At 39.4% G+C, this 25,641-nt stretch overlaps 1 protein-coding gene across 2 annotated transcripts in view; it reads right to left on the reverse strand.

Annotated features, from left to right (window-relative positions):
- Positions 1-81: 81 nt before the first annotated feature.
- Inr (Insulin-like receptor) overlaps positions 82-25,641 on the reverse strand; it is a 47,765-nt gene continuing 22,205 nt past the window's right edge. The window contains exons 3-26 of one of the 2 annotated variants that reach the window (XM_049835940.2): positions 15,154-15,328; positions 14,827-14,938; positions 14,403-14,534; positions 13,496-13,634; positions 12,704-12,888; positions 12,114-12,269; positions 11,809-11,965; positions 11,276-11,429; positions 10,266-10,483; positions 9,885-10,059; positions 7,163-7,401; positions 6,843-7,019; positions 6,417-6,610; positions 6,030-6,171; positions 5,388-5,582; positions 4,845-4,999; positions 4,371-4,541; positions 3,791-4,039; positions 3,613-3,701; positions 3,225-3,453; positions 2,787-3,005; positions 2,267-2,594; positions 1,818-1,852; positions 1,234-1,351 (exon numbers count right to left, since the gene is read on the reverse strand). In XM_049835940.2, coding sequence (XP_049691897.1) covers positions 1,824-1,852; positions 2,267-2,594; positions 2,787-3,005; positions 3,225-3,453; positions 3,613-3,701; positions 3,791-4,039; positions 4,371-4,541; positions 4,845-4,999; positions 5,388-5,582; positions 6,030-6,171; positions 6,417-6,610; positions 6,843-7,019; positions 7,163-7,401; positions 9,885-10,059; positions 10,266-10,483; positions 11,276-11,429; positions 11,809-11,965; positions 12,114-12,269; positions 12,704-12,888; positions 13,496-13,634; positions 14,403-14,534; positions 14,827-14,938; positions 15,154-15,328 — 4,019 coding nt within the window. In that variant the 3' untranslated portion in view covers positions 1,234-1,351; positions 1,818-1,823. Of the gene's footprint in view, positions 1,352-1,817; positions 1,853-2,266; positions 2,595-2,786; positions 3,006-3,224; positions 3,454-3,612; positions 3,702-3,790; positions 4,040-4,370; positions 4,542-4,844; positions 5,000-5,387; positions 5,583-6,029; positions 6,172-6,416; positions 6,611-6,842; positions 7,020-7,162; positions 7,402-9,884; positions 10,060-10,265; positions 10,484-11,275; positions 11,430-11,808; positions 11,966-12,113; positions 12,270-12,703; positions 12,889-13,495; positions 13,635-14,402; positions 14,535-14,826; positions 14,939-15,153; positions 15,329-25,641 lie in introns of both variants that reach the window. The other variant, XM_049835939.2, reaches the window with a different exon arrangement.

Below are 25,641 nucleotides of genomic sequence, written 5' to 3' on the forward strand. Positions count from 1 at the left end.
GACATCGGATTATAGTGCACTATCAAAATTACAAAATATGCGTACAAAAATGCACTATCAAAACCTAGTTTAATTTCTCAATTTATTTTGTAGTCAATCATCCCGTTAGGCGAATTTTCGTAAGACACACAGCATCTAACTATCGGCAGAATCACGTTATTATCGCAACGTACAAAAGGCGTGATATATTTAACCCCAGAAATATGCACAGTTAAATAAATAATTATGTAAAAATACCGCATGTTTGCATATGCAAATGCATATAATCCGATTGTCTAATGATGTTTGCAAACTTTGATAACACAGCTGCAATAAGTAACAGCATTAAAAAAAATGTAAATTTAGACATTTAGTTTCCAAATCTTTGGTGGTCAATAAAATTTTAATCGAACATGTGAAATTCATTAGAGAAGTAAAAAAATAAGTTGATATATAAAGCGGCATATCCAACAGTTGAGTATTATAAGCAAGCTCATTTTGCATCGATAAGGACAAGTGGCAAATTCATATCGCAAGTACAGTTGTAATTGTAACAAAAGTACTCGGCACAACAACATAACAACTTCAACGAATTTGACACCCGTTACAAATTGAATTTTACCTCAGAAACAATAGAAACGTATGTCAAAAACTCAATAAAAATAATTTGTACACGATCTCGCCTACATAAAACTATACACGCTTTTACATCTTAAACGGTAAACTTAACATTAATAGGCTATGTCACAAGTGACACCGATTATAACTATATAATAACGTCGAGGTAAACTATATAGGATTCACGTCGAGACAAATCGACTCACTTAATATCGTCTCAGCAAAAATATTACTTTCCTGATATGAAAACGAATCGTCAGACGAAAAAAATGCATCGCCGCGGAGGGCTCACTCCTCACACAAACTGTCCAGCGTCGCACCGGCCCCGGCGCGATCAATAAATGCGTGGAGATGCAGCGCCTCTCCCTAATATGAGTTCAGTACGATAAGTCGGAAGTCCGTCCCGCACGTCGCAGACGCGGGGCGGGTTCCGGTGGAGAGACGATCCCCGCTCGTCGGACGATATTACGGTATTTACACTAGGCTAGGATTCGAAGAGTCCTGAGGTAGATGCGGTGTGTGGCGGCGGCGGCACGCTAGCAGCCGGCGGCGGAGGGCGGCACGCCGTTGGCGGGCTTGAGGTCGGCGTGCAGCGGCTGCAGCGGCTCGGCGGCCGCGTCGTCCGAGCCGCGCGACCGCACCGACGACAGCTCGCGCACCCACGACGCCAGCCGCCCCGACACGCCGAACAGGTTGGAGCCCGAGCCCGTCGCCACCGCGCCCACGTTCACCTCCGCCAGCTCCTGCTCCTCCTCTGCGGAACCATCGCATACATCAGATACACCGACCCCGAGAAAAGACAATAGGTACCTACTGCTTAGCTCTATGTCATTTTTCAAGAATAAAATTCATCCTATAACTCTTGAAAGCCTATTCGTATCGCAAACTATTGCAGTGCGGGAAAATTAATAACAACGAATGGGATGAAAGTGGAATTCTATTGATAAAAATCTACTCGAGGCTAGATCACTCTAAAGTAGTCTAAAGCGTAGGACAGCAAAAAGACGAGGCCAACATTTTTAGAACTTGTACGGTACGTCCCAGTACACGTTGGGAATGGCCAACAACAATAATTTGGGTATTATGATCAGCCCAATAAAATCGGTGTTGCAAATGAATAATAACTGGCACTACAAATGATTCATGGTCACTCAGGAAATGATAACAAGTGTCCCGCACGCATCTGAACGTTAAACATGCAAACAGTGACCGCTACTTACGTTTGGTTAGCGTGCCTCCGACTCGGCACACGTCTCTATGGAGCGCAACGAAGGGAACAGAAAAGCGGGCTCGAGTTAAATTATAATAGATTTGTACTAGCAACAAATGTTATCATTTGCTGACGAAGACCAGAACACTAGGTGAATCAAATTTACGTGTATGGTTGATTACACATTAGCATCACTCAGTACTACTAAATTTGGAAAATTGTTAAAACAGACTATCATTGTGGATCAATCGTTAGAACGCCGTTTATTGTGTTTCAGTCATAACGATCAGGACAGCGAACAATTACCAATTCATTGGTCTTATCACAGTAAGGTTTAATATTCCTTAGATTTTACTCTAATAACAGTTTTACGATAGGTAATTCGCGTATAAATCTTGGTGTAAACGAGCAGTATAGAGGTACAGAGAAGTAATGTATAGCGTAAGAGAGAGGACATACCCATAGCGGTGCGCTGCAAGGCGTACATCTCCTGCCCCTGCGGCGTGTGGAAGAAGGAGCGGCCGCGGAAGTGCGGCATGGCGGTGGGCACCAGGTCCGCCACCAGCTGCAGGAAGCTGGGCCGCAGCGGGGCCCGGTGGGCCCAGCAGGCGCGCATGAGCTCGTACAGGCGGTCGGGGCAGTGCTCGGGCCGCTCCATCACGCCGCCCTCCACCACGTAGCGCACCACCTGCTCGTTGGACAGGCCCTGGTACGGCTGCATGGCGAGCGTCGCCATCTCCCATAACACTACGCCGTAGCTCCACACGTCGCTACTGCTCGAGAACACCTGCGGAGAGAGCACGGTGAGTAAAAGGTTTCAATATAAAGCAATTTAAAAAATGAAATTAAATGGTGTGATAATAAATTCAACTGACACAAAAAAATGTGGCTAAGGAGTAACACACGTTAACAGGAACTATGTTCCGCAGGATCTATAGCTTGTTTCGAATAAAATACATCAGGTAAATTCAAGACTTACCCCATCTTTGAGGCTCTCCGGGCTCATCCAGCGCACCGGCAACAAGCCTTTGGTGCCTTTCCTATAATAGTCAGTCTCGTATATGTCTCTGGTCATGCCGAAGTCCCCGACCTTCACGGTCAGGTCTCCGGCGACCATACAGTTGCGCGCCGCGAGGTCGCGGTGCACGAATTTTTTGGCCGATAGGTAAGCCATACCGTCGGCTATTTCAATAGCCATCTGGAAAGAAGCAAATATTATTAATCCCAGTCCTTAAAGGTAATATAGGTTATTGCCTTGCTTCAATGAACAACGCACATCTGGATGGCAGCGTAGGGGTTAAAAATATTTATATACATCTTCTGGAATCCTAAGTGAGAAGCTCATATTTGGCCATTATCCATCTACCAAAAAATATTAAAAAAATTTTGGCAAATGGATCTCTTGGTAAACACATACCTGCAATATATTTTGCAGTGAGGGTGGGTCATTCCCCCCCTTTCTAGGCAGCGATGCGTCTGCATCGGGGCGATGGGAGCGCAGGTAGGTCTTGAGGTCCCCGAACTCCATGAGCTCCATGATGACCAGCGTGGGCTGTCCGCGCGACACCACGCCTAGGAGCCGCACCACGTGGAACGTGTCGAATGCTTTCATCACTGAAGCTTCGTTCAGGAACTCTTGTCGCTCCCTGCAGACAAAATTTGGAAATTTATTTATATACGTACTTACTACATTAGGACTATATACATGGGGATTATGTACTACATTTGGACCATTAAAAATATATATACAAGTAACTATATAAAAATAGGTGGTCTTAAAACTGTTAAAAGTATGATCTGCTTACCGATCCGTGGCGTGCTCGTTGACAGTTTTAACGGCACACCTAGTCTCCGCCTTTCCTTTTTCAATGCCTTTGACAATTCCTTCGTAAACCTGTAGGTAAAATAATATTCGTAATTTTATATTATGTATTGAATAAATTCATTTCTCGGTGAATATAGAGACAAAAATGATGAGCTTACCATTCCGAATGAACCCTGGCCCAGTTCGCGTACGCACTCGACAGATGCTCTAGGCACCTCCCATTCATCAGGCACATACATTGTAGACACGTACTCTGGGTTCACGCTGGCAAACAACTTGTTAGCCTCGGCCGACGGCAAGAGACCACGCCTTGCGTACCAAATGCCTCCGCCCAGGACTAAGAACATTATCATACAGCCACCCACTACGCCCCAGATCCATTCGTACGCGGCTTCGGCCGTCCTCTCCTGTGAAACAAAGGAAGGTTTAAAATCTGCTCAAACATCGAAATGGTAAGAGTAGAAAAGTAAGGATGTGAATAGCTCTAAATGGCATATACGACGTCATGTCATTATTCACTGTCCTATTCAGGTCATATAACTTAGACGAGGCTACAGTCCTGGAAACTGACGCTCAAGGTCTGTACCCTGCAGTGAGACGCTAAAAAGACTGATGATGAAGATTACCATGCTACCACATCTTTTGAAATCACTTCACATGCAGATTTACATATGCATCAGCAGAACCATATAATCAAAATCATAAATTATCTTCGAAGTCAAAAATCAAAGAACATACCGGTATAAAAATAGGCGGGAATACGACGGAGACGTTGCCGGCGCCGGCCATGGTGATGGGCGTGACTTCCACGCTGTAGTTGCCGGGCGATAAGTTGCGTAGCGTGTAACTGTGACCGTTGTTCTCATAGTCGTCTGCTGTTACGCAGCTTTGAAGACCCACATCCTGGCCCTGAGGAATAATTACTTATTAGTAGAAAGGTTTTTAGGTTAATGGTGGAATTGCCTGTTATAAAGAAAGTCCTTTCATGAGGCTTCTTGCTGTGATATATGTGAGTCAGGCAGAAGACTTACTCTAGTCATCTTAACTCCTACGGAAGAGCATTTGTACACCAGCCATGTACTGACAGGTGCTTTATAACACACTCGATGCCGATATCAATATAGAAACATCGGAATTTATGCCGTAATCATACAGTATATGTTTCAATTTGGTTTGGCAAAAAACGCTTTAGTGGATAGTATAAGTATGTACCGCCAAGTTATCCTCGACGCGTGAGTAATGCACGGAGTAGGCCACTACGAAGCCGTTGGGGTTCTGTGGCGGTTTCCACGTGACGTTCACTTCAGCCAACGATTTGTTCGACACGATCACCTCTGCTTGCAAATTGGTCACCAAGTCAGCGTTCACTGTAACATAAATAAAGTTGTGTATTATTAACCTTTTGATCATCGCGCTTAATAAATTGGTGCATTGTACACTAACAGTTAGTGTTAACTATCGGTAGAGTGTCCCCTATCGTTATTTATGTTTTGTGAAGGTATTCATTGAGTTAAAAGCAGCCTATGGCCACTGTGGCATCAATGAACACTGACCGCAAAGTTATTAACTTTAAGATTTACCTATTTACTTGATAACTTGTTATGTCAAATTACTTCAATATATTTTCAACCTTATCACAATAGCGGAAGGTTCGATTGGTAAATTTTATAGATTCAGGCAGGTTGACCTGGCGTTCAAACTTACAGTTCGATAGTGAATATGTCCAGTGAGGTCATTTATCTCCATTCTACTAACCTCGTTCTGTAGTGCGGAAGGTGTTGAAAGCGCGCTTAGAGCACCAGGTCTTGACATAAGCCTGCTCGGTCTCATTCTCGTGCTTGGCGCGGCAGGCCCAGATGTTCACGGTGTACCAAGAGAAGTGACGCATGTTTGTCACCTTCAGAGAATTCACTTTGCCCCCCAGTTCGAAGTAGAACGACTTTACGTAACCTGCGAACAAATGTGGAATAATTTAACATGGTATTGATATTGGAGAACTTTGAATTGGGATATATTAATGTACGTATCATGATTATGACACTGCAGTACGGTTGATTATTTCTAGTTTGTTTATGCCGTTAAACTGTGAACTTGTTTCGATATAAAAAAGACAGAAACAAGTTGAAAAATTGCTATAATCATCACTATAATGTAATTTTTAAGTTTTATAAAATATCCTCATATCTTTGTTCTGTCTTCCGGCTTCGTCATGTCCACAGGCAGACACGACTGTTTATCCGACAGACAAGCAGGCACATGATGGACAAACAATTCAGTGAATGAACAAATTAAAGTGGGATGAATATAAACGAGAAGCCGAAAATCGATCTCAGTGGCGTACACTTGGAGAGGCCTATGTCCAGCAGTGGACTGCGATAATGATGAATATAAACTTACCTTCAGAATCAGTGGTGTTAGTGTAGTTCAGTCCAACCTTGGGCTCGAAGTTCGGAGTCAGTATGACAAGCATGCTGTTCAGGCTGTCGTCGACCGATCGCTTGACCCTCTTCGGGTTCTTCCTGTCATTCCTTCTGTACACCTGTAATAAATTGACGTTTAATTAATCTGCAAAATAAAGGTCGATTTTGAGTAATCTTTTCCAGTACATATGTACTTTAAAAAGTGACAAATGTTAAATACTTTTGTCAGTCAAGGCGGCTGTTTTCATGTAAGGAGATCAGCCAGCTGCGCAGGACATATTATAGTGCACGAGCATTTGCGCAGACGCAATAATAACTTTATTTACAAACGATTTTGAGCTTTAAATTTAAGATGCCAAGGTACCTTATTCTGCAGTTCATTCTCAAAGTTGATAGTCTCCATCCGTTCTTCCTCTGCTCGGGTGCTGAACCGCGATGTGGGTTTGTCCTCCTCCTTGCAAGCACACGAGCCGTTTGTGACTTCACCTGTCGTTTCCTTCGCAGAAGCTTCGGGAGATTCCTCTGTTCTTGCTGTGATCATGTTTGGTAGAGCGCCCGCTACAAGAAATGGGAGTTTTTTAGGTTGTTTTATCTTATAACTAGCTTTCGAGAAGACAGAAGAGTCCCAGGAGATGAGCTCCTGTGAGTTAGGTACTTCTTACGCACAGATGCATAAAGCCTAACTTGATAAACGAGCTATCAAATCAGTAGTTCCTGAGAGTAAGGCAGTCAAGCAAACAGAATAAAAAACCCTTCAGCTTTCTAATATAATGGGTAGTGGATAACTTACGATTGACACAGTAGTTGGTGTTCCCCGCCAAAATCTTGGGTACATTGTAGCTATTTGCGTGTATCTCGACATGGTACAAGATAATGGTGCCGTTGGCCATCGTCGGCGGACCCCAGCGCACGAACACCGAGTGAGGCGTTAGGGGCTCCACTGACAATCCAACTGGAGGACTCGGATCTATAAACGAAGAATAAATAGATAAAGTTACGAGAATACTCAACATGATTCCAATAAATTGAAGATGCATTGTAATATACAATAGTTTATTAAAATATAAGACTGGTATTATTTTATTGAATTCTTATTTTTTTTAAACTTACTTCCTGGCAAAGTAGTGAAGTAAATGATAGAGCTCTGTGCACCCTTTTTCTCTTGCAATGTAGTGTAAGTTTTGACATACGCCGCATATCGAGTGTATGGGGTCAATTGTGATAGCGGGTAGAAGGACGGCTGCATATTCAAACAAGGATTGTTTAGAATATTAGTGTTTTCATTTCCGGTCGTAACCTCTTTTGTGCCATTGCGCGCTTCGTCTATGGTTATATCGAGCACATTCCATCTGAAAAAGAATATGAAATTAGTTGTGTTTTAGAAAAGTAAAATAAACAATTTAGAATAACATACAACAATGTAGATGTTTTTTCAATTGTTAGGGTTCCGTACCTCGAAAGGAAAAAACGGAACCCTTATAGGATCACTTTGTTGTCCGTCTGTCTGTCTGTCTGTCTGTCTGTCTGTCTGTCAAGACCCTTTATCTCAAGAACGCGTGGACGTATCAAGCTGAAATTCACATGAAATACTCAGGTCTATTGTCCCTTTAAGCTGTGAAAATATCAAACTTCTAAGCCAAGGCAATCAAAAGATACAGCCAATTATGTCGATATTTTCAACAAATTTTGGACACTCGCAAAGGAATCAAAACCTACAGGATACTTCCCGTAAACTCAGAGTCTTGAAATTTGGCATGAAGCATTGTTATATAATGCAAATATAGGAAAAATTGCGAAAATCTCATTTTTTTAGTTATATAATATAAAAAAAATATTTTAATAAAATGAAACTTACTACCTTATTTCTCACGAACGAATAAAGATATCAAATTGAAATTTATACCAAATACCTAGGTCTATTGTCCCTTTAGGCAGTGAAAAAATCAAACTTCTATGTTAACGCGATCAAAAGATACAGCAGTTATACCGACACCTTAGACGAATTTCCGTCACACGCTAGGGAATCAAAACCTACAAGGTACTTCCCGTGAACTCAGAATCTTGAAATTCGCCACGAAGCAGCGTTATATAGTACAGATAAAGGAAAAATTGCGAAAATGATAAATTTGAAGTTACATAAAATATTAAAATATTATTTTTGCTTACACGACATAAAATATTTTTTTAATAATTATAATCTTACTACCTACCCTTTTTTACATGAACGCGTAGAGATATTAAAGTTGAAATTCATATCAAACACTTCTTAAATATAATTACCTCTAAACTGTGAAAAATTTTAAATCATTCAAAGGTCATTGGGCACCTTAGTATGGAAACCATACCTACGGCGGATACGAACGAAATATAGCACAGTATAATGATAAAGGCTCTGATTTACTATGGCATTAGTCGCATCTATGTGAACCATGGGAATCTAGAGAAAATCAGGTGTAAACATCAAATATTTTCCTCATTTCAATGGGTAATTTAAACGACCAAGTTTGACGGATTTGAGAAATCATTTCTTTGTAGTGAAAGAGTAGATATACTCGCCGTTTATTTCCATTGTCATCAGGTCAGGATCTGAATATGGAAATCCTGAGAAATCGAGGGCAACTATCAAAAATTGTAGGCATGCATAGGATTAAAACTTGATTCTCAGATGTATGTCTGGTGATACTATCAAACAGTGAAAGTTTAGAGCTTACCTGATGATGGAGACGTGAGAAAGTCGAGAGAACTCTATGTATGTTTAAAAAAATAAAAGATCCCATTAGTAGTGAATTCTCATCACCTAAAATAAAATAAGCTCCAACACAAGGTTACGTTATAAATTGTAAAGGAGTTCCCATAACTATATCTGATCTTTGCTATCGATCCCACAATGGCAGTCAAACCTATCTATGTGGAAAGTCTTCGCCAATACGAATAAAATAAGCCCAAACACGTGGTAGTTGCAACATACCGTTCAGGAGTTCCCTCGACTCTCTGTAGTCTCCATAATCAAATCAGCTCCAAACCTTCATTGTTTACAAGTACCCTCAAAAATACACTCACATGTCTGGTTTTGACTCGATGCGTGACTACAATATTCAAGAGTTGCCCTCGATTTCTCAGGGTTTGCAGATCCTCATCAGAACCTGGTCATCCGAATTGGCATCTTCTATCTCTATGAAAAGTCTTTAACAATAAAAACTAGCATTGCAACCTGTACAATCCTCTGAAACTGCTTGTCTTTTATATTTTTCAAACGATCCTGGACATTCGTCTCCATGGAATTTTAATAAAATATTTATAAGAAACGTCATACCATTCTCCACGATTTAAAACTACTTTGATTCATGTCCGCCACTTTTTACAAAGCGGGTCAGATATGCCCAATTAAGACATAATTAGTTATTTTCAATCAGATTTCTGAATGATGACTATAAAATGTTGTATATAAATAACTTTAATATAATAACTTTTACAAGGTACTGGCCTACTATTTTAGTTATATTATAAAATAAAAAATATTAGCTATTTTGACTCTCACGAAATTACCATAACTATGATTGTTCTAAATTGAACGGTTGGCGCGAGACTCACTAGGCTTTTTATCTATACAGGATTTGTACGGAACCCTCCGTGCGCGAGTCCGACTCGCACTTGGCCGGTTTATTTTATATATGGGAAGTATATTTCACTATTTCTTCTTCCAAGCAAAAACACAACAAACCAAGGTTTGGAAGAACGGGACGGATTTTTGGAGACATCTCATGTAATTTTGAATTTCGAAAAGTGCTGTTTCTCAGCCTACTTTGAATAAATGCATTTTGATTCTACTTACATATCGGAGCACACATCCCTCTGCTCATAGAGTGTAACATTATGTTCTGCCGCGATATAGTACACGGAATATCCGAGCAACTTGCGAATATCTTCAGGGCAATACATGTTCCACGTTAGTACCACTGCTTTGTCACAGATCTGACTGACTCGCAGGTGTAAGTTATCCGGCAAACCTGCGAGGACAAAAGAAGTCTTTATTACGTTTTGAATAAGGATCATAATCGTGTACCAGACGGTCCTACGTGTCAAATGATGTACTACGTAAACAGTCTCCGACCACAGCAATGAGGGAACGACGGAGACATCATCAGATTAAAAGTTAAACAAGAAGTACACACAACACAGTAACTACTAGATCAATTACATTAAAACTACTCACAGGAGGCCTGATTTCCGTTGTTATCTTCAGAAACTTCAATTTCAGTGAAGTTAGATTTCGGATTTCTAGTCATGTCTTTAAGCGGCAGTATCTTCGCGTAGCACAGCTTAGGGTTCAAATGTATGAACAGCGAGCCTCCTGAGATCTCAATGGGTCCGTGAGTAGACCAGTCCCAAAGCAACTCGAGGTTTGGGTTGTTGAATATATGCAACACTTGACTGAAATGTTACCAGGTATACGTAAATCATAATATAATTAACGTCATTACTTAATTATACGGAAAAGTTAAAGAATCCACCGAAAAGAGACACGTTAACATAGCTTGGGCATTGGACTCGGGACTCAGATTTTGCAAACGTATGTATTATAAAGAAAACAGTAACAAATACGTATGCGTTCATTCACATCGCGGCCACTCCCAATTTGTTTACCGTTATACCTATAACATCTTACTAACGCACGTTTATATTCTCTTTTTAAATCGATCGTAAAACTATTTTGAAATGCATTTTGGTTTGATTAAAAAATGTTAGATCAACAGCAACGCACAGAATAGACAAAACTGTTTTAGAGAAACCATACCGATGAGATAATATGGCCCCTATCTCTTGGCGTAGAAGAAGCGTCAACGCACGTAACTCCAATGGGATAAGGGCCTATATTTCAAAAACCTGCATCTTATACATGGAGGTTAACAAGTCGGGAAAGACAGCTTAATTTTATTTCAACGTTTTTATTTATAATATATATTTATATATAAATATAAAAGCTAACATACCAATCTACTGAACTAACTATTGCTTTTATAAACTAGTATTGAACAGAATCTTCAGCCCCCTGCCGCTCGCTGCGTCGTTTTCTCTATGCCGACGGTCGAGACTTGTCTGTGGGTAACATCTTGGCTCTTACGATGTGCCTCCATTACTTTTCACACTCACTTAATAATCTAATTATCACTAAATATCTTAATATGCCATAGCAACTAAAAAAAAATACTATATTAAACTCACTTATTTTTGGCGCCCTTTTCAAAAGCTCCGGTAATTTTCCTAAGATTCTTCAAGAACATCAGTGAGACTAAAGGGTATGCACGAATGACTTGCAGCGAACCGGTGATCTCCCGTATCTCACGTAAAGACTCTTCTAACACCGACAACGTCTTGCCTGTAATAAATGAATTGTTGAGTAAATAATAAATGTCTGAAAAAAAATTAAGGCGATGGTTCTCCTAATTAAGAGAAAAAAAAACATATTTCTGTACAAACTAAATAAAGTTTTCAGATAAACCAATAATTAAACGACAAACAATATTATAATAGATTTAGGAGTTTGGTTGCGATTCAAGTATTGTCGTAAGAGCGATTTCTGAATAGACTATGCACTATCTATATAAATATCTAGAATAGAGTTGCGTGTTTGAACCGAGCATATAAGCGCTTATAAAACGATTCATTGAAATCGCTCTTAGACAAAAAATTTGCTAGCTTCGAAAATAAAAAGGATCAGGAGAAGTAAGGACTTGACCATAAGACATGAGGCTCACCACCAGAGGCGCGGACGGCTATCTCGAGCTTGCCCTTGATATGCGTGCAGCCACGGAACTGCTCAGCGGCGGCCATGGAGTCGATCTTACCGCCCTGGCACTCCTTCATGCAACCACCGTCGGGGCATTTGCTACATGTCAAGTTGTTCTCACCCACCTGTAAATATATACATTTTAATCACACAAACACTTTTGTATCGTCTTTTATTTGTTTTGTTATTCATCGTTATTCAAATGAGGTTATTAATAGAAAATAATTGCAAATGAAGTCAAGTAGTCGTCTATATTTCTGCAACTTTACTCACCATTTCCTCATTGTACCCAATGGGACAAACAAAAACGCAGCGATTTCCATGGATCTTGTATTTCCTTATCTTGGGCGAGCTGCGTTGGACTCCGTCGTCCATCGGCGGCGCTGGCGCATTGCGACACTCAAGTTCTGTCACGCAGCGCCAGAACAACTGCAGAGAAACACTCAGGATTAGAAAATTACACCTAGTCCAAGCCGGAACACACATCCCTTCCCCTCCCCCCTCTGGTCCCTTCTTAACAGGACATGAGATCGTGATGAAATAAATGAATGTAAAGAAAAAAGATAAAGCCCTTAAAAGAATTAGCATGGTCTTTTTATCCAGTCTTTTTTCATAATTATATTATACTAGCTGGTGCCCGCGACTTCGTCTGCGCAGGTTTAGTATTTCGAACAATATGTTTACAAATTGTAGCCTATATGTTATTCTGATGTATAAGCTATATTATTGTAAAGTTTCATTAAAATCCATTCAGTAGTTTTTGCGTGAAAGAGTAACAAACATCCATACATACAAACTTTCGCGTTTATAATATTAGTAGGATTTTTCAGAATATAGGTAGTAATTGTTATTAATGAACTCACCTGATACGTCCCAACAGGGCAGCTATCCACGCATTTACGTTCCGGGCCATTACCGAAGGAGAAATTGCGGCAGACATGGCAGTCTTCTGGCCTGGGCCCACTGCAACCGCCGAGACACGCGTTATGGCAGCAAGTACGGGCCGCGTCGTCTAAGCATCCGCGGTCGCCGCACGCCGGTGGACAAACTAGACAGAAGAGAACATTATTAATAGAGAACTAAAGACAAACTTTCATGAATCAAAATGAGTCCAAAATAACTTCTAGACTGCAGATTCATGCATTAAAGTTTTTTTGAAAACTTGGGAATCGAATCGAGACCTCGTGCACAGCAGTCGCGCTTTGCAACTACTAGACCAACTAGTAATAAGATCAGAAAATGTAGTGACTGAATAGTACACACAACGTTCAGCTATTCAAACTATGACTCTATTGTAATAATGTGATATTGTAAACATGTCTCCATAGTTAAACGTTTGTCAAAATATTTGTTATATGTGGTTATCTTTATTCAGTTTATTCACGGACAGATAATGTAGTACCTACATCCTTAGTACTAAGTTCCATCAACTATGAATATGCAAGCAAAAACATCGCCAAGGAATGTACAATAAGCCGTACTATAATAAGCGTGTGTCATATCAATGCATCATTCACATTACTATATACTCAATGACCCATGTTCCCCGCGTCTTCAGTCCGTTGCTCCCGTTGTTTACGACACGTCCATCAATTACTTAATTATAATACAGTTTACATAAAGTCAGCTAATAAAATTAATATTTGAATACTTACTCTTCTGGCAGTGTTTGTCATCCCAACACAACAACCGATCATTTTCGTCAGAGGGGCACTGTAAATGCGACTGGCGATGGTCCTCTACTCGACTCTGAGCATTCGGGCACAGCCCACACAGTCGTGTGTCGTAGTTCATCTACAAATCAACAATACATTAGATCAATATTAATGTTAATTGGGAATGACGAGGTCACCTACATTATTTTAAGAGTAACTCGTTTCAACACTATGCTCACGATCCATTAAATATCACAATACTAGAAATGATATCATCTTTATGGAACATTCCAAAAGGATTTGATATTCTATTTCACTTTGGGCACAACGGTTAGAAAAAGCTAACAGTAAGTATTTCCATAACTTATCAAGTTGATATTTCACGATTTCACCAGTCTACCGATACACCACCTTAATTAGTAGTATCATGTAGCGTAGAATGGCGTAGATGTATTCGTTAGGAGGGTTTAAATGAATCAAATCGTTAATTAATGTTGTGTGTAGAGGTATATGTATCGTGGCCCGTGGGTAAACACGAGTCGTGGCGGAACTAATAACAAGTAAGTCCCACGGTCCATGACCAGAACAAGTTTGATGAAGAACAATAATAATGCGAGGGCCCAACTCCGTAGTTAGTGGACACATGTCTGGAAGGCGGAGATGCCGAAATACATCTATAGGGTTCTTTAAGTTATTTTTTAATGTGTTTTTTTCTACTTAACAACAGTTTGAATTTTCCTGATAGTGGATAAGAAAGAAGTAGAAGAAGAAGTAGGTATCCCGCAGAATGCATAAGAAATAGAAACTTTCAAAGGAGATGATTCATTTAGATCATTTGCAATCAGCAGTCCGCAAAAGTGCGAAGCATCGCAGTGAGACTTTTGAATTCTTATATGATTGAACTTACCCTAATAACGTTTTCGGCATCAGGCGGAGTGATCCGAGACCAGTCAATAGTGTTTGTATAACAAAGCCTGTCGTTCTGTTGTATTCGCACACCGCCATTCTCAATCTTCGCTAAAGAACGAAGACCCAAGGACTGTGGATTGAGTAACAAACGTTTAGTAGTGTCATTAGAGGACTTATGGGGACATTAAGCTTTCGAAATCGAGTAAAATCTATTAAATCTGAGTCTATTTGAAAATTGAGACTCATTCTTTAACATATTTCTCTAAGTTGCTTATGATATATAAAGCTTCACTTCCGTGACAGGATCCTGACAAAAGGTCTTATTAAAAATTTTGCCCTTTGCATTTATTTTTTGGGCTCTTGACAATCGTCTATGTCGTAAAGGAAACTTAAGGGATATACCAGAAATAATATCAACTTACTTCCAGATTCTCATTATCGAATATAACGAGTGCATAATCCTTGTGGAGCTGCATTCCTCTTATCACTGTGAGGTTGGGAAAAAGGTCGCCGAGATTCTGCACGCCCTTCGTCCTACAAAACAATATAACCTGTTAATGCACATATATTTACACACTAACATAATTCTACAGACAATTTTATTTTGCCTATGGTAAGAAAAAAACGAAGTCGTAGTTCGGCGGTGAAACCTCTTATACAACTTTGCCATTTTCGACCACACCTAAGAGTGGGCCAAATACATGCGTTGGGGCATTTTAGCACTATTTTTATTAGTTAATCGGTGTCACCTGTATATCATAATATAATCGGTGACCTCTCTCAGTTCCGGGAAGGTCAGGTTGGCGAAGAACTTGGGTGTGGCGCGCTCCATCAACACTATGTTGAGCTGTCCTTCGATAACTCGGCAGCCAGTCAGGTTGTTCAGTTGCTTCGGGTTGTTTCTTATGTCCATTGATGTGCATACTGAAACAATAAAACGTCTTTCTTTAGTAATTTGGACAAATTCAACTCTATTTTTGAGTGGTAGAAATTCATTTTTTAACATTCTTCTAGCTGGTCAAATTGTAACTTTTCTCCTGTTTGAAGTGGATTCAATTTCGAAACCCACATATTTTTATTGATTTCATTCTATGAAGTAGTTCTCGTAGTTAATTGTATTCAGCTCACTTAATATACTGCGACAGTTAAGTCGAACAATAAGTTATGGCTGCTTCCGTAAACAATTCAATTATTGGCGCAAATTACCTCCCACGAGCTAGCTTATTTCATATTAACGAACACCAGGGAGGAATTATACACTTACATCAGCCTATTTGTTCACCATTTTGTTATTTTCTGCGAAAAGTATATTTGGCTAAAGCTAAATATGGTTGAGTGCCTAGTGCGGAAGCTAACGGTGCTGTAAAATTATTAAGGCTAAATATTTTCAGCGCTGGTTCAGGGGGGTTTTCATGCAATTATTGTGCTTTTGCACTAAATAAAAGGGTCAAAGCTCTCATTAAAGAGACGACGTTCACAGTTTCATCATACTTGCATCTAACTAAAGTTATTGTTTAGGACTACTGCACTAGACTAGACGTTTGCGTCATTAGATGATAACAACATAATATTTAGACTATTGATATTAATTATTGTAGATATTTTAATAAATATTTGTTTATATTGAGTACAAATTGTGTCACTTGAGTGCAACATGACTAATTAAGTAGGTAACTACCTAATCAATATCATTAAACGGATCACATACTGGTTAGTTAGTGTATAGTGCCAAACAAGCGTGTTTAGCTATAAACAGTCGACTTCAAAACATTACTCTTATTGCTCTTTTGTTTTTAGGTCAATGTAAGTTGTCTGATAAACCCTAATTATTTCCAACTTTTCTTGTTTCAATATCTGTTACATGTAGAAGGAAATGACAAGATTGACGAGATTGATCAAAACCAGCTTAGCCAACCATATCTTTCGCTCCTTAAAAGAATCAACACGAACTGATTCATTCAAAACACTAGTTACAAACCATCTTATTTTAATTATTGCCCACTCTAATGTTAGTTGGCAAGCAAACACATCACCTGGATAAGGTGCATCCTGATTACCTAACATCCCATAATACAACTTATTTCAGTACCAGAAATGTAATAGGATAACGAGACGTGGCATTGTAAACATTAACAATATCACCAAGGCAAATCTATTGCGTAGTTTCATCCGAACTCATACTTTGCTTAGCCAGTTCTACGCAGCATTTTTTCGGGCTACTCTTCCCAGGGCAACGGAGTTAAGGTCAGAGGCCGATTGCGCATGTGCACAAAATGCGCGGGAGGGAAGCCAAGATGGCAGACTGTAAACAATACGCTTGGGCGGTCGAGTCGCCATGAGTTCATGATAATAGTATGAGCAAGTTATTTGCAAGGAATAACTCCCAACGTACCCAGACACTACTGATGTCAAATTACAGAAACGGAATTCATTATGTTTTTGATCTGATTCTAATAAAATCTGCATATTTGGAAATGTTGAGGCACTTATAAATATCAAGCTATTTGATTGGCTGGCAATGGCAACACAATCGATAAATATTTACAACTCATTCTGCTACCACGAATCATAAAGTTGCTTAGAAAGCATTGAAATGGCTTAATGGAGGGAGGTGGTCTGAAGATCGGAGAACGCGATGGTATCGTGGTGTGCGTGATGCAGTGGGGTGGCGGTGCCGATGGTGGGCGGGTGGCTCCACATAGCTAGCCTGAAAACACGTCAGTCGACACGGCCCAATGCAAATGAACTCGCCGCATAATACCGTCTCACGTCCCGCAAACCTCGGTCACCCAGCTCAAAGGGTATTTATAGAGTCAAGAATGTTATTGTAAAACTTCATAGATTAGTGATGCACCCTAGTAATATTTTTGGCCTCAAATAGGTTATACCCATATTTGAGAGTTTCAGTACTGATTACTTTCCGATTCCTAGAGAAACTTTGAATAAATATAGATCACAATTAAATAAAATGGATCGGAGCTTTTACTTATCAATCGCAGTAAGTTACACATTGATTGCAATTAAACAGTGAAGCAGTAAGTAGTACCTTTCCAATTCTATGAATGGTTTATCTTTTATCAAAGGTTTTCTTCGATAAATACTTTAAATTCGCTAATCCAAATTGTAGCTTTATAATATTATCATAAACATCGATATCGATAACCACGCCAACACTATTGCAAAAGATGCACTGCAGTACTGACTGGGAAATATAATGAGCGCGGCGTACTTCGTCTCTCCCCTCACACTCCCCGCGCTTACTACGCCTCTACTACAGCCTCCGCTGCCCCCCCCCCCAACCCCCGGCCCTCGCAGTGACGCCGTACTTTAACAAATTAACAGATGTAAACTGTCCTATCTGGAATATTAAGCCATAAAACAAAGGAATAAAGCTTCAAACCCATCGCATCGGGTTCGATAAATGCCATTTAGAACTTCAACATACCTACTCCAGTGGCTTTTTACGTTTTAGAGCCCCCGCAGACCACAGACTTTTTATCGGCCGATAGTTTAGTCGGGTTGGCCTGCTAGTACGCACACCGAGCCAACTAAACAGTTTAGTCGGTGATGAGCGCGCAACTATCGGCCGAACAGTCGGCCGACTGTTTGTCTGTTTGCTAGTTTCTAACCAACTGGTGAAAAGAGTGGTTGCACCGCACGATGAAAATTAATAAAACATTGCATAGAATTATTATTGCTCTCATACACCAGAAAAGGAAAATTAAAAAGAAAGCCCGAGAATATTGGGTGCATCATATCTTTAGTGATAGATTATTAAATGGAAAATTTTGCACTAATTATGCATTCCAAATTACTCGATTATTAAAGGGCAGGGCTTTTTTCGACTTCCTCGATCAAAGTTACGATCGAAGATTCCGAAATAAGTGACTGAGAATTGGGCGACGCCAATTTACAAAACACGCGCGACCGACCATTCGCTGTCAAAGCTCGGAGCGAACTGAACTATCGGCTTAGTCGGCCGACTAAAAAATCGTTATGTGTGCGCGTGTCGTAGGGAGCCAGTACTGATTATACGGTCGGCCGATAGTTTGCCGACAGTTTAGTTTGAATTGAATCGGGAAGCCCATCAAACTTGTTTATCGGCCGATACCAAATCGTCATAGTGTGCGCACTTGCTTACATCTGCGTACTGATTAAGAGCCCGACCAAACTATCGGCCGATAAAAAGTCTGTGGTCTGCGGGGGCTCTTACGATAATTTTATAAAATTACAGTCATTGAGCTGAGCTTCGATTTACGGATAAACAAGTTGAGTCACGTGTTGAATATCAACGTAGTACATAAATTGTCAAGGCCTGGGAAGCAAGAGGCGTAGTGTAATGAAATGCATATCACGTCAGTGCATTCTTTACAATAGTACACTGACAAGTTTACAAACACGTCAACAAATTCGCATTGGGTAATTTCATTGTAGTTAAATAGGCACTAGTATGTATCTACTATGTACGAGTTTAGCAGTAACGTATTTTTTTCTTAATTTTAAAGGAATTTTGAACACAGTTCAAACCAGTCTCATCGGAAACTAATCTATAAGTAGTGGTTGCAAAACATTTCTGCTAACAGCAGCCAATTTCCTGTTTATGACCTTGTGCGGTTACACTAAAGGTTGCCGATTCTTTCTCCGTCTGTGAAAGCGGATATTGAATTGATTTCATCGAAGTAGATGGTCAAACTAATAGCCAAAGAAGGAAATAACACTGACATTGGTACTTTATTATGAGAACAGTTTTCCTGTTAGTACTTTTATCTTTGGTTATGCGTTTTTCGATTCATCATCATCATCATCATCACTTCAATATGGGAGGTTATGATCGTATTCGACTTTTCATAAGTTTGTTGTAGATTTTGAAAATGAGATATTCCGACAAGAATCCAGAATCTGGTGAAAAACCTAAAAAAATTACAAAGGGCGCCTCTCAATAATGTTAACCGCGTAAAAAATAAATTTTCGCCTTTTTATAGTTTGGTTACTTGCATGAGGTATTTTTATTTTTCCCATTAAAAGGAATCAATCAATAAATAGAATTTACATAAAATTTAACTAAAATACTATTACTTTGCCTCCTTTTCAGGCATGTAGGCTGTTAGTTGCGTATTGTTTTCGACTGTCAGCTGCAAGTTATTTATTAGTCTGTGCTGCATGCACTAACGTGACCCACGCCGAAAAGGCGGACAGTCGCAATCGTAGACGCAGCATCGGCGCGGGCGCAGCTCTATTTCCGACGCCGCGCGTCGTCGTGCTGAGCGCATGACTCACTGCACTTTCACTGCAAATAGTACCGTCTACTAATAATCCCTATGATTAGATTTAGATGACTCCATCTATTTTTAGAAATACTTTCTAAATACACTCCATATCACGAAAAGGAACAAAACAAACTGATCTTGTTTGTCTAGTCGTCGTCGGTCTAGTTCGTCTAGGTAGATATTTTTTCATACACTTCGCGCTTTGATGAACACGAATCGTTTAATTAATACGGCGTGTAATTTACGATCCACTTACATATCTTTGTGAAAATTTCAGAAATTGCTTTATTAGAAAGAATGAAAATGCTTGTGAAAAATAAACTACGTAAACATAAACATAGTTTAATTATAAAGGCTTTGTTAGCTGTGTAAGTAATTGTGAGCAGAAAATATGGATATCCGCTTGGGTGTCGTGAGCCGTGGCCACGCGTCTCTGGCCGTTGATTTATGTTTCCGGTCTCTGAATGAAGATATCAACGTTCGATCCGCAGACCGCGACCGCGTGGGGCGCAACAGCCTATTATAGTAGTAGACGTTCATTCAGACCGGATCAAAGGAATTTGCTAAGCTAACGAACTCCTTGCATGATTCCTGTGATCCTTGCCTCGTATCTCAAGCGAGTTTTTCTCAAGTATACGATATAGAACAAACATATCCAATATGTATACCTACGTCGAGAATCGACAACTGGAAACACTTTAATTTTATTAGCTAACCTATCTAGATCACTTAATTTAATAAGTAACGCTTTAAGAGCAGAAAATTCAATAATGATTTCTGGAGACCAAAACCAATTGCATGATTTTGAGTTCAGGCAGCTGCGTTCCACTGGAAATCAGTACAGATATAGGCAAAGGCACCTATTTCAGAACAGTTTATCTCTAGTACCTTCACATAGTTCACATCAGAGATCCTAACCGAAACGAAATCAAGTAATGTCCTCGATACATTCGCTCGTTAACTGTAGATCAATCGCTTGTTTACCGCATGAACAACATTTCAACATACAGCCTCGAAGTAACTACGTTGAGTAACCCTATGATATTCCTAACATGACATGGCATCAGAGAGCCAAACTGGTCAAACTTACTAACCTGACATAGCAAAGTTTTAAAACCTTGGATTTTGAAGAATAGAAGACATTGGTTTTTATCGTACTTATGAATAAATGCAAACAAGGACCTGCAAAAACATCATTCAAGGGCCATGACTAACGATATGTTCACAAACGTTAGGGAATGTCTTAGCGGTGCGACGTGGAATATTCCGATATTGCAAACAGTAGCCGTCTCAAGTGTACCAGCTCCGTCTATATCAATACTTATTATATTACCCAGTAGGAGAGCTACGCCTTGTTATTATAAATTGATTGAACTTAACAACGAATACTTTATTTTTATGGTCAATCATAAATGTTCCATATTGAATACATTATTAGTTACAGTGTGTATATACAAGAAGCAATCTGATGCAGTTATTAGTTTCCTGCTATATTACTTATACCTACCTAGTAAAACACTTTTCTATTGACAATATTCTCATAACAATTTACTACTTAATCATTTTTTATAAAAAAACACTCGATCAGAAGACACGTACACTATACATAAGTTATTATTTCATTCAGGTTTTATTGCCTAGTTTGAAACAGGTATAATAACAACAGGAGAGGACTTCCTGAAGACAACTTTAAAGTAATAAATAAACAAGGTAACGACTAACGGAAATAGGTAGTGTAACTACGTAATGGTAATTTGATAATAAAGAAAGGACAAATACTGCGAAGGATTCTGGTCACGATCGTGAACCACGACTGCTACAGCGTAGAATTCCACGAAAGGGTATCATTTAAATCCTGTTAGTAAAAATAGCTTTATTTTTAGATTAAATAATATTGTTTGGATTACTTTTTGGGTGTTGGGAAAGGCCATTAAGGCTAAAGCTAATAACGTTACAGACAGTCGAATTAATTAAGAACCTCTTTCTTGTTTTCTAATGGATAATAAAAAGTTACCGTTTTCTTCTGATGTATTTTAGGACTCGCTATCAAAGACTGTACAGCCAAAAGTATGACGACCTTATGTCAAATCTAAGAACTAGGGACTAGGTATTACTAGAATATGTAGAAAATCTACAGAAGTTAAAAAAACAACATCACGCTGAACCCTGAATGCATTACATTTCTTATTGCTATTTGGAATATGTATCGATTTTTTCACATTTCCGAGCTATGTTAGGAATTATATTACATTTTTAAGCATACATTACATATCCCTTGGCATGCACTTCTAGAAAGATATGATGACGACGATTTTTCATGATCATAAATTCTTGTCTAAACAGTCTATCGTTTAAGACATTGAAAACAAACGGCTAACATTTAAGCTTGAAAATTTAACCTTAACAAATAGATGTAACGAGTTACATATTATCATACATTCTGAAGGATAGGTCTACGTGAGTACGAAGAAGGTCTACCGACAAAAGTTTCTTTCCCAGGATTCAAACCTAAATAATAAATCCATTTAGCGAATCTACGACGGAAATGGAAAGCTTACTTTTAATATGCCATGGCATATACACGGAATGTACTTTTATAAATAAGTACACGTTCGTCGTTGTACAAAGTTGTGTAGGCTTTCGGTCGCTAGCATTTTATTCGGGGAATGTAATAAAAGTGGTGCGACGGCAGGGCCGACCTCACACGTGACCTGCCTTTGAACTCTCCAATGTTTTGCACATAGACACTATTTATTTACGCATACCGCGCGCCGCTGTAATGGCAGCCTAATCCAATCTTGTACCGCGCTCTGACAATACGGCGACAACCACACGCAATAAATTTTTGTTTAACTTGTAATAGCTACTATAATGGAAATAAAACTTCATCCAGTTCTCCGTTGTATTTTGTCAGAATTTGTTTGATCTAGTAAGGTGAGGAATATCTGCGGAAGCGGAAGTTATGAGTTCATCATTTCAGTAACTTTTTACTATGGTTTATTTCTAGGAATTGGAAATGTAGTGGCTGCACGTGGCCTATCTGTTATTAATATCGCACAAACCATTCCCTTTTCCCCTGTCCATACGAATTCGCAAAATAAGCTTTGCGATGTGATTGCATACGATAAGCACGTACAGCAGGGGGTTGAAAAGGCAATAACAGTCACTTCGCAGTATACAGCCTGAAGGTGCGTCCACACGACCTCATGCAATGGCGTGCGAAACATACTTATGGCACACATTACTACATACATACATGCATGAAGCGTATGCTGTAATAAAGAGCACATTAGCGGTAACCGTGCTGCCTACAGTTACCGGCACGGATGTCGGGCCCTGACCTTCACCTGCGCACAAGCGATTTACTGCCTTATTGCCTTATGCGTACGGGTGCGCAAAGCGATCCCCACTCTTCCGCCGAGAGCCCGACATCCGTGCCGGTAACTGTACGTACGTCGCCGCATCGGACGTGGTGTAGACGCACCTTAATAAGTGGCGGTCTTTGAACGGCACATACAAGTCATTGATAGGAGGCGGATTCTGAGCATGTTTGTTCCAAGCATGACTGGTATGATCTCATTCGAAATGCATATTTTTTAAAAAACAACATCAAAGATGATTTTTTATTTCAACGTTTGCTTTCTGGTTTTTGAATGATGAATCGCGGAAGTACTGGTCTAATGCAAAACAAATCAGGTATTTAGATGATAGAATATAATTATGATCATATTGTGATCTAGAATTAGACATAGAAAAGATTATAACATATACTGGATATACAAGTCCATTGTCCTTGTGTGTCAGAATTATTCACAACAAAATCAAGAATTCTGAATCCGTAATATTCAAAGTCGGTAGACTTGGCTCATTTGTCATCTGGCGCCTGTTGCATGCAAGTTATTATAAAAACATAGATCATGGTCACCATGGTCAGGTATATTTTACCCGCAGCTATTACCTCCATCCTTGTTATGCCCACGAAAATAATAAAATTGTGTATGTGTCGGGTGCGTCAAACAAAACAGTTGTCGGTACACCCATGTGAGGCACGTTTATTTGCGCGCAGTGGCCTCGCGGGGAGGAGCTCCGGTTGTTTACGTCGCAGCCGCCGTCGGTTGGTGATGACTCATTAACGGTCGCTTGATCGAAGACCATGGCGAGTGCGTTCCAATCAAATTCTAGCAAAACATGATAAGTACCTACGTGTTATCGTACAATTACTGTAAGATTCAACGTGGAAAGGGCCGGGGCGTCAAGGTTGCGGTCATCAACCTGGAAATGACGCAAGTGATGATTTACGATGTTTTTTAGAGTAGATAACATTTTACATTGCAAACTTTTGTGTTTTCCCTTATAGTAAATTGCCATTGGGTGTGCTCAAATGTTTTCACATCAACTATTTGTTATTTATTATAACACTGCTGGACCATTAATGCATAAATAAATTCTAGCAAAACAATCATGTACTAGTATTAGATTGTTCTGGTTCTATCATAAATGATTTTTTTTCCACTTACAGCAAGAGCCTATTTGTCTTAATGAAAATTCAATTAAATGCCCCTTACTTCTTTAAAAAAAGAACAATAGGTACATACATACATACTTCCCTCTTACACCACAACAACCCATACAGTAATATCACTACTGAATCTGTGAGGGTTGAGCTTTTTGCACCAGTTCTCAGCAAAATCTGCTTAGCTTGGCTTTATTGTGGTTTGAATTAATTATATTTGATTGTTAGGTAAGTATTTGCATTGGCACAACACCCTGAATCAAGATGTCTATCCCTAATTTCAAGTGATTTTTTAAACGTTGCTTTGACTAGGACAAACCTCGGCCCAAGGATATCTTATTTGCCAATTAACAATTTAATGAGCAGATATTTATACATAAAATTGATTGAATGATTAATATCACAAATTTAACATTTATGAATGCTAATCCGAATTGTAATCCTTTCTTAGTGCGAATTCAGAGTCACGGCCTACGAGTATGACAAATCAGCTAACGGCGATAAGTGACGTGACGTTTTAATCAACGGTTTTAATATTTTACGGTAAGATTACAATGCTTGCACATGTATGTATTTCTATGTATATGCGCCTTACACGTGCTGAAATGCAAGTAGATACAATACCGTTGAAGACTGCAATTAATTTCCGTTATTCCACGTCTCGGGTTACAAAGGAAAATTAATAATGTACCCGTGTATAAAAATAGCTGCTTCCAAAACTGTCCGCTTTAGTCTTGTACTTCAAGTTAGTAACTGTACTTACAAATATTAGTAATCATAGCTTCGTGATTTCTAGTAGGTTCTTTCTCAGAACGGTCACCCACAAATATTTTTTCTCTATCAAAATATGCGCCTCCACCTCCAACACTTTTAATAAGAAGGGCTTGGTAAGTATAATTTTTACCAATGCGAGGAAAGAGTGGAGCGCTAGTAAATAATAATGAATAAACTTTTCATCAAAGTTATCACAATTACATAAAGTTTGTCATGTTGTTTGAAATTGAGACGCAGTTAACAAAACTGACGGCCCTGGGTTATTCACATTCACATTGCATAGAGTTCAGAACTAACGATAAATAGAGACGAGGAATTTTTACACCGACTTTCTCTTCCAAATGCCCTTGAATTTCGAACACGTTTCATTGATGCCTGTTCCATTGATGTCCATTCAATGACTAACACGGATGTGTTTTATGCCATTTCAAGTTACTAATAATTTTACGCATTACTTTCGATGATTATAATGATGCAAACGTACTTATTATACCGGGCCCTCTATGAAACCAGGAATACTACTAAATAGTATCTACATATTTGTTCGGCTGAGATGACATTCAACAGCGCTTTCACACAAGCGCATTATTTCCGTACGTAGTAAAACTGAGCGTATGCATTCAGACCGCGTTAAAAATCTGCGCCCTCACGGTCCGCTCGAAAAACCCGAGGGGAAAATCCGC

The sequence above is a fragment of the Helicoverpa armigera genome, chromosome 3 (genome assembly GCF_030705265.1).
Source record: "Helicoverpa armigera isolate CAAS_96S chromosome 3, ASM3070526v1, whole genome shotgun sequence".
NCBI classification, from domain to species: domain Eukaryota; kingdom Metazoa; phylum Arthropoda; class Insecta; order Lepidoptera; family Noctuidae; genus Helicoverpa; species Helicoverpa armigera.